The 12,688-nt window shown below is 36.6% G+C and overlaps 1 protein-coding gene across 16 annotated transcripts in view; it reads left to right on the forward strand.

The window, feature by feature from the left end:
- The window catches only part of ZMYM2 (zinc finger MYM-type containing 2), a 90,863-nt gene that overhangs the window by 23,844 nt on the left and 54,331 nt on the right, over positions 1-12,688 (forward strand). For 11 of the 16 annotated variants that reach the window (XM_075082937.1, XM_075083031.1, XM_075082980.1 and 8 more), the window contains 3 exons: positions 4,906-5,194; positions 8,699-8,864; positions 9,718-9,930. In XM_075082937.1, coding sequence (XP_074939038.1) covers positions 4,906-5,194; positions 8,699-8,864; positions 9,718-9,930 — 668 coding nt within the window. Of the gene's footprint in view, positions 1-4,905; positions 5,195-8,698; positions 8,865-9,717; positions 9,931-11,115; positions 11,959-12,688 lie in introns of those variants that run through there. The other 5 variants (XM_075082989.1, XM_075083008.1, XM_075083023.1 and 2 more) reach the window with 1 other exon arrangement.

The following is a 12,688-nucleotide window of genomic DNA, read 5'->3' on the forward strand; positions in this document are numbered from 1 at the left end:
TGCTAAAAGTCAAATGGAGCAGCCTTGACTGTTCTTCTGGAATTGCATGTCTACAGAGTTTAAGCTTTCACATAAGCTATTTTAAACCTTCCAAGTTCTGACGTATACTGGTACTTTGCTGCCCTGTTAGGCTAGAAGTGGGGGAAGAAGCCAAATTACTGTTTTCGCTACAGGTTCAACTTCAGACTAGTAAGGATCATTTTAAAAGGAAAGCTTAAAATGGGTAGAATCTAGGTGCAGTAGGCCCTTGATAATGCACAATTTCTTAACTTGCTCATAAGCTGATTAAAACACATGGATTATTTTTTTAACCTGTTGTTCAACAAATATTTAAGCAGCACAGTTCTTCAATTTGGTCATGTATTACCAAATGTACTTTTGCAAAAGTAATAATACCTTTCATATTGTATTATGGAAATAGCAGTATGAAGCTAAGCTTTAAGTGCGATGTTAGGTTGTGGGGTTTTTGTGTTAACCTTGAAACTGATTATAAAAATTTACTTCTGAGGTTGAAAGCTGGGAAGTTTTTATAACCTGGATATCTCATTGAATAACTTAAAAATTGAATTCCTAGTCTTTTAAAACCGACATTCCCACTATTGCTAGTTGATCCCTTAGACATGAGGTATGATTATTGTGTTATGATAGATGGTCAAGTAGTTGTGGATGAGAACTTAAAGTATTTGTTAGCTTAAAGTGGTGCCTTTGATTTTCTTGGGAAAAGTGCATCTTAAGAAAATCAACATGTGCTTTCCCTTAAACTACTGAACAGTTATTTTTGGTGTGATTAACAGAGACAAACCAGAATTTTGCCTGTATGAAGTCTGATAGGCTGGGACCATAGCAGTATTGAAATCGGCTGAGTTCAGAAGGACAGGAGTAGTTGGACTTGATGAAAACGAGGAAAAAAATAGGTTTACAAGTGGATATGAAAGATGTGTTTCAAGGTTTACCTATATAGGATTATTTTTTTTGGCTGTGGTCTTTGTATGTGAAAAATAAAGATTGGTAGGTTCAAAAGGAAGCAGGAAGGGCTGCCACAGGTAAAAGGGAAGGAGAAAAATACCAAATGAGAGGAATTATAAAAATTACAAAGAACATGTGAAGAAGAAGCAAGAGGAGGAAAGAGGGAAGACAGCGATAGTGGAAATGGCTTTTACACAAGAAAAAGCCTGAAACACGGTAGGTGCAGATCATTTACGGGTTTTTGTACTTAAAAAGATGTAAAGGAAAAGTTTTCAAGATAGAAGTTTAAATTTCTTTTTCCCTGCCACCTTTTCCTCTAGATAATCTTGTCAGTAGAAGTTAATCCTGCCTGTTAGAAACTTTGATAATATGGCAGGAAGTATTTGATCTCAAATATGTTTAATATATTCTACACAATTCCAGTCCAAGATTGCTAAGGATAGGTTAATCTTTTCTGGATCAGTGGTGTTCCATCTGTTCTGATTTTCAGATTTCTAAAATATTTCCAATGGAAGTGGAGACTCCTGCTTAGTTAATTTATGCCAAGTGATCATAAAAATGCTTTGATTTATATAATTTGAAGATCATGGATTGAAAAACACTGCTTATAGTTCAGAAATAGGAAGCAAGAAGTTGGATAGCAAACTTTGTTTTCACATACCACAACTTTCTTCAGAGATTTGCTAGTTAGCATTTGTTGAATGTCGAAACTTTGTGGAAGGACTTCACACTTCAATTTACAGAGTAGTTTTGCAAATCTAAGAACTAGTCCATTACCAAAAGGCATTCTAGCTTGCGTCTTGGGCAAGACCTATCATTCATTTTTGCTTCCTATATAGAGGATTTGAAGCCTTTAAGATGCAAATATTTATTGTTTCCTGACACTTCTTTTTTTCCACTAGTTCTAATTCCTTTGTCACATCTGACATCTACATGTTGTTAGAAAAATAGCAGATCAATATTATTGATAGTGAGGCTCTGGCAAATACATTATATGTATTTGTGTCAGAAACAGTGTGGCCAGCAGGACCAGGGAAGTGTTTGTCCCCCTGTACTCGGCACTGGTGAGGCCACACCTCGAGTACTGTGTTCAGTTTTGGGCCCCTCCCTACAAGAAAGACATTGAGTTGCTAGAGCATGTCCAAAGAAGGGCAACGAAGCTGGTGAAGGGTCTGGAAAACAAGTCTTCTGAGGAGCGGCTGAGGGAACTGGCATTGCTTAGTCTGGAGAAAAGGCGGCTGAGGGGAGACTATATCACCTTCTACAACTACCTGAAAGGAGGTTGTAGTGAGGTGGGTGTTGGTCTCTTCTCCCAGGTAACAAGCAATAGGACAAGAACAAACTGCCTCAAGCTGCACCAGGGGAGGTTTAGATTGGATATTAAGCAAAATTTCTTCACTGAAAGGGTGTCAAGCATTGGAAGAGGCTGCCCACGGAAGTGGTTGAGTCTCCATCCCTGGAGTTATTTAGAAGACTTTTGGATATGGTTCTTAGGGACATGGTTTATTGGTGGACTTTGTAGCCCTGCATTAGTGGTTGGACTTGACGATCTTAAAGATCTTTTCCAACCTAAATGATTTTATGGTTCTGTATGTGGTTTGGAAGATTTCTTCTGGATCAGTGTTAGTCTGTTCCCCTCAGCTAGGTGCCCCCACTGTATGGGGAGCAGTTGGTGCATAAGAGAAACTTCTGTCCAAGATGTTAATTCATAGTGTAATGTCCCTAGTAAGCATTGGAGTACATTTGATAAAATGGTTTGGTTTTGTAGGGACCTTTAATGGTCATCTGGTCCAACCATCCTGGTTTGGGCAGGGACATCTTTGACTAGATTAGGTTGCTCAAAGCCCTGTCCAACCTGACCTTGAACAATTCCAGTGATGGGACATCTGCAACTTTTCTGTGCAACCTGTTCCAGTGTTTTGCCACCTTCGTCATAAAAGAATTTTTTTCTCATGTCCAATCTAAGCCTACCATCTTTCAGTTTAAAACCATTGCCTGTTGCCCTGTCACTACAGGTCTTGGTAAAAAGTCTCTCCCCATCCTTCTTATGAGTCCCCTTTTTATATTGAAAGGCTGCAGTAAGGTCTCCCCAGAGCCTTCTCTTCCCCAGGCTGAACAACCCCAACTCTCTTTGCCTTTCTTCACAGGAGAGGTGTTCCAGCCTTCTGTCACTTTTTGTGGCCTTCCTTTAGACCTGCTTCAACAGGTCCATTTCTGTCTTGTACTGGGGAGCCCAGAGCTGGACAGAATATTCCAGGTGGGGTCTCACGAGAGCAGAGTTAGAGGGGCAGGATCACCTTCCTTCACCTGCTGGGCACAGTTTTTTTTAATGCAACCCAGGATGAGGTTGGCTTTCTGGGCTGCAAGCACACATTGCAGGCTCATGTCCAATTTTTCATCCACCAGTATCCCCAAGTCCTTCTCTGCAGGGCTGCTCTCAAACCCTTCTTCCCCCAGTTTGTATTGATATTGAGGATTGCTCTGACCCAGGTGAAAGATCTTGCACTTGTCCTTTTTGAGCTTCGTGAGGTTCATGTGGTCCCATTCCTCAAGCCTGTCAAGGTCCCTCTGAATGCCATTCCTTCCTTCTAGTTTATCGGCTGCACCACTCAGCTTACTCTCCGTAAACTTGCTGAGGGTGTACTTAATCCCACTGTCTGTGTTGTTGATAGAGATATTAAATATTATCAGTCCCAGTATGGACCCTTGAGGGATGCAGCTCGTTACTAGTTTCCACTTGGACATTGAGCTGTTAACTGTAATTCTTTGGATGCAAACATCCAACCAATTCCTTATCCGTGAAATCCATATGACTGCAGTTTAGCAGCCAGAATGTTGTGGGGGACCATATCAAAGGTCTTAAAGAAGTCCCTGTAGAGGAGCAGAGGTCCATGTACATGAGTTTCAAGTGCTTCTGGACTGGAACTTAAGTTTTGTTTCTCTGAGTGGAATCTAGTTTGTGTGCTTCAGAACTGCTCCAAAACAGATCCAACACCTAGTAGAACTTGTGTTTGTGGAAGGAGAAAGTTTTGCTTAAGTTCTTGTTGTGCAAGTTACTCTGTAGCATGTTATGCTACAAAAGATTGGGCAAAGATTACTTCGTTCCATAGTAGTTTGTTGTCCAGAAATACAGATGGAAGACTAGCCGAGTCTGGAACACAGGGATGTGGATGTGTGTACTGCTAGAACTTAATGATTTATTATTTTCTAGGTTCTTTGGTTTCTACTGAGGAAGACTTGGAACTCTCATGACTTTGCCAGTTTGCACATTAGGTGGTATTCATTGCATTGAAAAGGTTATTGAGAGAAATGGAAACTCTTGCAGGAATCAATGGCATAGATGCAGAACCCAGATGTGGAGCCACTGTGCCTTGCTCTTAACTGCAGTATAGTTCCCTGGCTGCAGGCTGGGCTAGGAAACTAGTATGGGAAACCCCAGCTGTAGGATTTTTCACTGAGGCCGGACACATGAACTTTTACCGATGTTTGTTAAAGTTTTGCAAAAAAATAACTAACGAAAATCTTAGATTTCATGTTATAAATTTGCAGAGGTTATATCTCAAACCTTAGTTTAGAAATTCCAAGTTCTCTATTGGTCTCTTTTTTCTTTTTTAATTGCAGTTGGTAATTGCACTTTTGTTTGTCTGAAGATAAAATTGAGAGTTTGCAAACCCAGTGCAAGTGAATTGAGGTCTGCAAAACTTGTCACTAGTTGTAGGATGGGAGCATCCTGAAATTTGTTCATGTTCTGAAGCTTTGTAACAGTGGAGAATGGTACCATCAAACAGCATTTTATTTTAAACCTGAATTTCTAAAATATCATCTTCTGTTAATTGTCAGTTCCAACAGAAAAAATATTTTATGATCATATATCTGTGAATATCATTAGATATAAATGTACATGTCTGTTCACTCTTATGTTTGTTTTTTGTCTTGAAGATTCTTGGATATCCCAGTCAGCTTCCTTCCCTAGGAATCAGAAGCAACCAGGTGTAGATTCCTTGTCACCTGTAGCGTCACTTCCTAAACAGATTTTCCAGCCTTCTGCGCAGCAGCAGCAGCCTTCCAAACAGGTTAAAGTCACATGTGCAAACTGCAAAAAGCCTTTACAAAAGGGACAGACTGCATATCAACGAAAAGGATCAGCTCACCTTTTTTGTTCTACTACCTGCCTCTCATCATTCTCACACAAACCCACTCCAAAGAAGCTTTGTGTTATGTGCAGAAAGTAAGGGATTTTTAATTTTTTTTTCATATTAGCAGCTAAATCCAATAATAATAGAGATTCTTTCACATGTGAGAGTTGCTCCATTAATGATATAAAATCTGACTATACAAGTACTTTATATAGTGTAAATTTAATCTTATTTGGAAATATTGAATTCACTGGCTGCTATAACAAAATAAAAAGTCTATCAGCTTTTGAATTCGGTGTATGGCAGATTTGTTTCTATGAAAGCCAGTATACTAAAAATTAACGTTTGGGTCTTATTTTTTAAAGACAAGGTGTCCAAGTTCTAATATATCCTGTGACAAGATGTATTCCTTATATCTGAAGTCCTGTATGAAAAACGAGGACCTTGTGTGGTATAGAAAGCATTAATTTTGATAATGTATATATAAAATCAGGAGGCTTCAAAAGGAGGAGAAACTGATACTTGTAAGAGGCTGGAAGAAATTTGGGAGCTCTTCCACTGTTGGCAGTGTGGGGAGAGGAGAAGCCTTAGACTTGCCCCATAGTTGGGGCAACTATGGCAACTTTTGAAGCTGAAGATATCTTAAGCGAGCAGTACAAAGTGACTTGTTCTAAATTATTGGTTAGGTTTGACTTGTAATTGTTTGTTACTTCCTAAACTTAAAATTGCCAAAGAGGAGTCTTCCATAATTGTGCTGTTGTAGTGTTAGGTGTACAGAATAGTTGTACTTTTTCGTTCTGTGTACTGATTACTGAGATACTTGCAAGTTATTCATATGTTTTCAGTAAAGCCTCAATCCAGTACAACCTGCAGTGACACTGGTTAAATGATGAATTCTTGCTGAAATAAAGAAGGCTTTCAGTAAAAACTGCCTTTGTTAATGTGTGTTTTGGAGAGGGTGGTCTTTGGTCAACCATGGATTTAAACTAGTGAAAAAGTTTTACTTCAGTGTGCAGTGTGGTGGATTAATGGCTTGTGTTCAGGCTACTGATCTCAGTATCTCTTCTTTTTTTCCCCCTTCTTTTTCTTGAGACTCAGTAAAAATAAACTATAGAAAGTATTGATATCTTGTGTATTCATACCTTGGTACACTGAAAACATAGCAGACTTACCATATTTTAGCTTTCATTCAATACACACAAAAGCTCAAATTCTCTCAACCCTTGCCTCTACAGAGCTAGTTAAAAGCACTGTGTACGCTTTCTGTTGGCTTATAGATGTTTATACACATGGTTTTCTTTAGAAGTAACCTGGTGACTACCATATTCAGCTAGTTGTATTATATATAAAGATGAAGATAGACTAATCTTTTTATTTCTGACTGAAATAGTGAAAATTCATGGCTAAATGTGTGCTGTCTTGCACCATTGGAAATACTTATCTGTATATTGTAAGAGGCTACATATAAAACTGTCCTAAATGAAAAGACTTTATTTTTTAATTATGAGAATAGTTTATTTCTAGCTTTTGGAGTTACTTAAAATAGTTTTAGTATATTTGATTACAGAGAACCTCTGTGAAGTCACCTTTGACAGTTTTTGAGGTGATATTGGTATTTGCTTTTCCACTAGCACGCAGTTGCGTACTCAGTCACAATTAAATAGAAGGCAGTATATGCATGAAATTGTTCCTCTGAGCACAGCCTCATTGTGAAGCCCAATCTTATCCAGCCTTTTTAAGCTTTTTTTAGCTTTATTGCCGAATTTTTGCTATCTGCTTGTAGTAAACCAGGTACTCTGCTTGTACTTGCCTCTGTTCTTTTCCCACTAAATCAGACATAATATTGTCAGATTGCAGCTCGGTGAAAGGATAAGGGAACTCAAGCAAAGTCCAGATCTTGAATGTAGGTTGGATAGATGGTAACAGTTGATATGTCATAGGTCTGACGTTCGGAGGTAATGCTCAGATTTATATTTAAATATGTAGATTACTTTAAGTGGAAAAAGTGATGCATACAATAACTTCTTAAAAAACCTGTATAACCCCATCTGAAAAGTCAGATTTCTTAGGTATTTTATTGCAAACCACTTTCCTAGAACTCTTCTGAACCTTTGAAATTATTATAAACAGGAAAATACAGGGAAATATCCAGCCTTCTCCTTAGTGTTTATAATTTTTATTGACTTGTGTTACTCATTTTGACTTCACACTTGTGTCCTTTGATAGAACTTAATATGTGCTTTGATACAAGTTTATAGTGTTTGTAAGTCCTGGTGGAATCCAGCCAGGAACTGTAAGCTCCTTAGGGCAGGAGCTCTGGCTTTGTTTTGCGGAGCAGAAGTGGTAACACTTGCCAACACAAACCCTTACTAGCTTGCTAAAGGGCAAGCCAAAATCTGCTGACTTTCCTTTGATGGAAGAGGGCAGGCTTGCAAGCGTTAATATCCAGGGGTGGTACGAGTTTATTTTCAAGGGAGTCTGTCTAGGGAAGCATACAGCCATTTTTCCAATGTTTTCCACACATCCTGGTTTTAGGGCTAGGTATGAGTGTCTGGAGTATGTCTTTAACAGCTGGTGATCCATTGTGATGTCAATAGAAATCCAGATGTGCCCAATCAATTTTTGTTTTAATTTTCTGCCCAATAGCATTTCCTGTATGTCAATAATAGTTTTTTTACTTAGAGGGCAAAGAGGGAGGTTTTTACTCCTCCTCGTTACTGCTTCTAACTTACGGTGTGTGATAGTTTGGCATTAAGAGTGAAACTGCCATGCTTGTCAGTGTACCTTTGTTAAGTTAGGAGCGTGTGCAGCATACACTGAAGATCAAGGAATTCTATAATTAACTTCAGTGAAAAACAGTGTAAGTCAGTTTGGTTAGAAGGAGGATTGTTATCTTTCAGATTAATTTTATTTTGGTTACTTGTCTGGTTTAATGCATTAAATTGGTGCACTTTTACAGGCAACTGCATGAAGTGTTCAGGTGCTTTGGAAGTTTAAAGTTGTGATGGAATTAACTTTTAAAATTTGAAGTTGTAAAACTTCCAGGCAAGTTTGTGTATAGTTTTAAGCTTTTTGGTTATATTTATAAGAAAATAACCTCTCCCCTCCCCATGTCCTATCCTGAGATTAATACTGCGAATTGGTGGAGTTTTATACAAATAAAGACCATTTCTTGCCTTTTACTATGAATCTGAATTCTTCACGTGAAACTTAAGTATAGCTTTTGTATAAAGTTGCAAAAGGGGGCTGATTTTAAATTCGCTGTGTTTAATTTTTTGTATAAATGAGTTTGGCACAGCTATTACTGGATGGTGCATTAATGTCACTTAGTTCTAGAATTATGTAATGGGAAAAAATAAATCTAATCCAAACAAAAAAAAAGGTTTTTACACAGGAAGGCATTGTACTTGAAGTACTTGTAAAAAACATTATTAAACTTAGTGTTTGACATGTGACTAACAACTGTATACCCACAAAACTGGTTTGAAATGTAAGCATTAAAAGCAAGAATGAATCTTGTAAGATGTAAAGTGTTCTTGTTTAAATACATATATGTATTTATACACAAACACACTAGAGGTTTTTTTGTCTTTCAGAGATATAACAACAATGAAAGGTACCATTGTTGCTCAAGTTGACTCAAGTGAGTCTTTCCAGGAGTTTTGCAGTACATCGTGTTTATCCTTCTATGAAGATAAACAGAATCCATCAAAAGGAGTTTTGAATAAATCAAGATGTACTATCTGTGGTAAACTAACTGAGGTCTGGTTGACTGGTTTTCTTCTTTTTATCTTTCTCAGTAATGACAATATTAATAACTTGTATTCTGAAATAAGAGAACTGAAAATAAGGAAATTTGAAATATGATTCAGTATTTTCATACACAGTGAGCTATTAACATATGCAGGCTTAATATTAATGAAGAGCAACTGAAGGAAGAAAGAATTCAGAGGTTAATATTTGATTTTTGTTTCAGAAACTTGAAGTGTCTTTTGCTGATCTTGTAGCTACTGTCAACACTTTCATCAGGTGTAGAAACTTGTAATTATAACCCAGATCTCCCACGTAGAAGAATTGCTAATGAAAAAAGTCAAGATTTACAGCATTATTGACTTTTATTTTTACTGTACATTTTGCAAAAATCATGCAAATGTTTTTAAATATGTAGAATATACATAATTTTAAATTCTTATTAATGTATTAATTTACTCTCGATGCCATGACTGGGCCCACCCTTGTTCAGGCTGCTACTTTACACAGCATATGTGTCTGGCCGGTTTTCACATGCCATGTTGTTAGCCTGCAAATTGAGTATTTTATAAAATTGCATGAATTGACCTTCTACTGTGATATGCAAGTATTACATCCTTCCCTCTGATCTTTGCTTCTAGGCAACAAGAACAAATGGGTCCAAGGTTGTTTTTCTAGAACTTTGGAGACAACAGAAACACTGATATCTGTTTTTGTATTTCATGGTCATTTCAAGCATCTCTGTTATTAAATAATGAGCTAGTGCAATCTGGTTTTGGTTATTATACTTTTGACTTGTCTAGTAGTTTCAAGCAACTTTATGCTTGTGTGGTAATAAAATATGGGTTTTATTCTTATTTTTTAGATTCGTCATGAAGTTAGCTTTAAAAATATGACTCATAAGCTGTGCAGTGACCATTGCTTCAATAGATACAGGATGGCAAATGGTTTAATTATGAATTGCTGTGAGCATTGCGGGGAGTATTTGCCCAGTAAAGGAGCTGGAAACAATATTCTTACTGTTGATGGTCAGCAGAAAAGATTCTGTTGTCAGAACTGCGTTGGTGAATACAAGCAGGTAATTACTACTTTACCTATAAATTAAAATTAAAGAAACATCAATACTCCTTAAATATGTCCTGTTATTCGTAACATGGTTTTACTTCTCATTAGAAGTCTTAAGTAACAAAGACTTCTAAAAAACTGAAATTAGTTCCAGTGAGGGCAGACTATCTGGAATGGACTTTTTACTACTGGCTTTTTTTGATGTTGCTGTAATAGCAATGCCTATCTGTTATTAATGAAAATAACATTAAAATTAAACTTTCTGTTAATAATTTCTGTTTCTTTCCAATGGGTATTTCACTTGCGAGTATATTAATAGCAAGCCTACTGGTCCTTAAGTGATGTTCTATTTTAGATATAAAAGCTCGCTTGAATGCAATCAGAACACTCAAAAATGTGCAGAGCATACAGATTGGACACTGCTGTGAGAATGCTCTCACTGATTATGCATTGGCTACGTACCTGTTTATGTTTAATCTCCTTCACTGTGTAGCATAGGATTTCAAAATTTGATTGTTGCTTTCATCCTTCCACATGTTAAATTTTGTGCTTTTTTATTTACTTGGTTTGTTTTTTATGTAGTTTTATGACCATTAGAATAGTAATTAATTGTTTTGGTTAAAAATAATTCTAAATCAAGAAATGTGGTGCTGATGTCTTTTACATATTGCAGAGCTAGTTTAGCTCTGAACCATTGCTAATGTTGGCTGGAAGGTTTAAATGTTAATCACAGTATTTATGGTATAATAGGATAGCTATGAAATATTAAAATATTTTGGGGGAATTTTTTTCCCTTTGGGTTTTTTGCTTGCTACATTCTGCTCTGAGTTTGTAGGGTTAATGTTATGAAATATGAAAGTACTAATTTACTAGCAAGAAATGCCTTTATCTGATTTTTGAAGGTCACACTTGAATATGAGTCGCCCCACTGCTGCACATTGCTTTGGGTTCTTTCTTCATCTCTTCCATTTTTAAGAAACCAATGGTCCAAGAGAAGAGGGAGTGCAGTGCTGAACATATTTAGGTTCTTTAATGTTGCATCATGTGTTCTTGTGTTTTCTCTTTGGACATTCAGTTTTGATACTTTTGGGGATGGCTGTTATTTTGTATATGCAATGTGCAAACAGCAAATCTGGAAACATGCATATGTAACTAGCGTAACTGAAAACGTAACATAAGCGTTATTCTTTTGTCACAGCTATACCAAAAGGGACAGGATAGGTTTCCAAGATACTAAAAACATAGTCATGCCCAGAAGCCATGGAAAAACTTGAAGAAACGTTGAATACTGTCTCTCGAAGGAACAAAAAGGCATGAGATTAACTTTGAACTTGAGACATTCCCACACAACCTTTATAACATGCACTGCACATGGAATTATGAAATGAACGTGGAATTTTGAGAGGTCGAATGATAAATCTGTACTTAACTTTCATTACAGACTGTACTCTATTTGTTCAGATATTTTTGTATTTTGTGTTTAGATATGTATTTGAGAATGAGGAGGATATGGGTAGCAAGTTGTATGTTCTGGTTTGATCTGGGGCGGAGGAGCAGTTTGCAATACCAGGAATCTTCACAAGTAGTGTCGGGTATTACGCATTATTGTGAGGATCCTTAAGAGAACGTATAAAATTAAGACGCATTGTTTTGGTGCATTCAGTTCTGACAGCAGACTTCATTCAAGCAAGTTCTTAAATATTTTGTGGAAATATTTGGTACTGGGGAACTCTAATAGGCTGAGAAGCTTTATTCTAGTGCTCATGTGCATCTGGTTTGGAGTGGTGATTAAGAATAATTCTTAACTGGTAGGTTTCAAATGTTCCTGGAGTGTGGGGGTTTGGGGGAATTTTTGATATTAAGAGAAACTCAAATGATAAAATTAGTTTTTTAGTTGTTGTAGGTGCCAAAGTTGCTCAGGACACAATTACTTGAGAATATTTAGTTGTCTAGCAGGGTTTATTTAGGTTTGAACTTATATTTGCATTAAGGTTTTTTGAACTGAATGTATTCAAGGAATTCTGTTGTGTTTTTTTTTTTTTTTTTTTATAAAAGGAATTTAGACTTTAGAAAATGTCATGGCCCAATGAGTTGTCAACAATTGGTAAACTGTAGGTTGCTTTATTTGGTCATAATGATGTTTCCTCGGAAATTTTTTATTAGATCTTGCTTTTAAAGGAGAAGCGGTGAAAGAGAGAATGTGGGAGAGTTGCTATTACATTCTGAAATAAACTCAATGGAATCCGTATTACAGGAAAAGTTGATGTACCATTTGATAACAGCATTGTGTTGTACAACTCATTATCGTGTGTCACATAACAGTTTTAGCAAATGTTTTCTTACAAACAGTTACAAAACAATGTTTTTTTACAAACAGTTGTAAAATACGTAGGCCTTACTGGTATGAGCTTTGTATTAAGCAGTTTATATTGTAAATGTCATACACCTATCAATATGCTATACATCTGTAGTAGTAATAAATGAAAATGATTCTTACTACCTGTACCTATCTATATACTCAATCCCTATTTTTTTAAATAAATATTACATTGATTTCAACAATTAATTTTCAGTAACTTATAATGGACATTTTTTTCTTCCTGGAATGAAAAATTAAAATTGTGGGTAATAAAAATTACTGTGGCTCTTGGAATGGCCACAGAGTGCAAATAATCCATCGGCTACAAAGGGTTTCTTTCCTCTGCTTTAGACTGTTGGTGGGAGTAAAAAACAGTGTTATTCATGGGATGGGGAGAAGGTTTTTTGTGAAG

This window comes from Phalacrocorax aristotelis, chromosome 1 (genome assembly GCF_949628215.1).
Source record: "Phalacrocorax aristotelis chromosome 1, bGulAri2.1, whole genome shotgun sequence".
Taxonomy (NCBI): domain Eukaryota; kingdom Metazoa; phylum Chordata; class Aves; order Suliformes; family Phalacrocoracidae; genus Phalacrocorax; species Phalacrocorax aristotelis.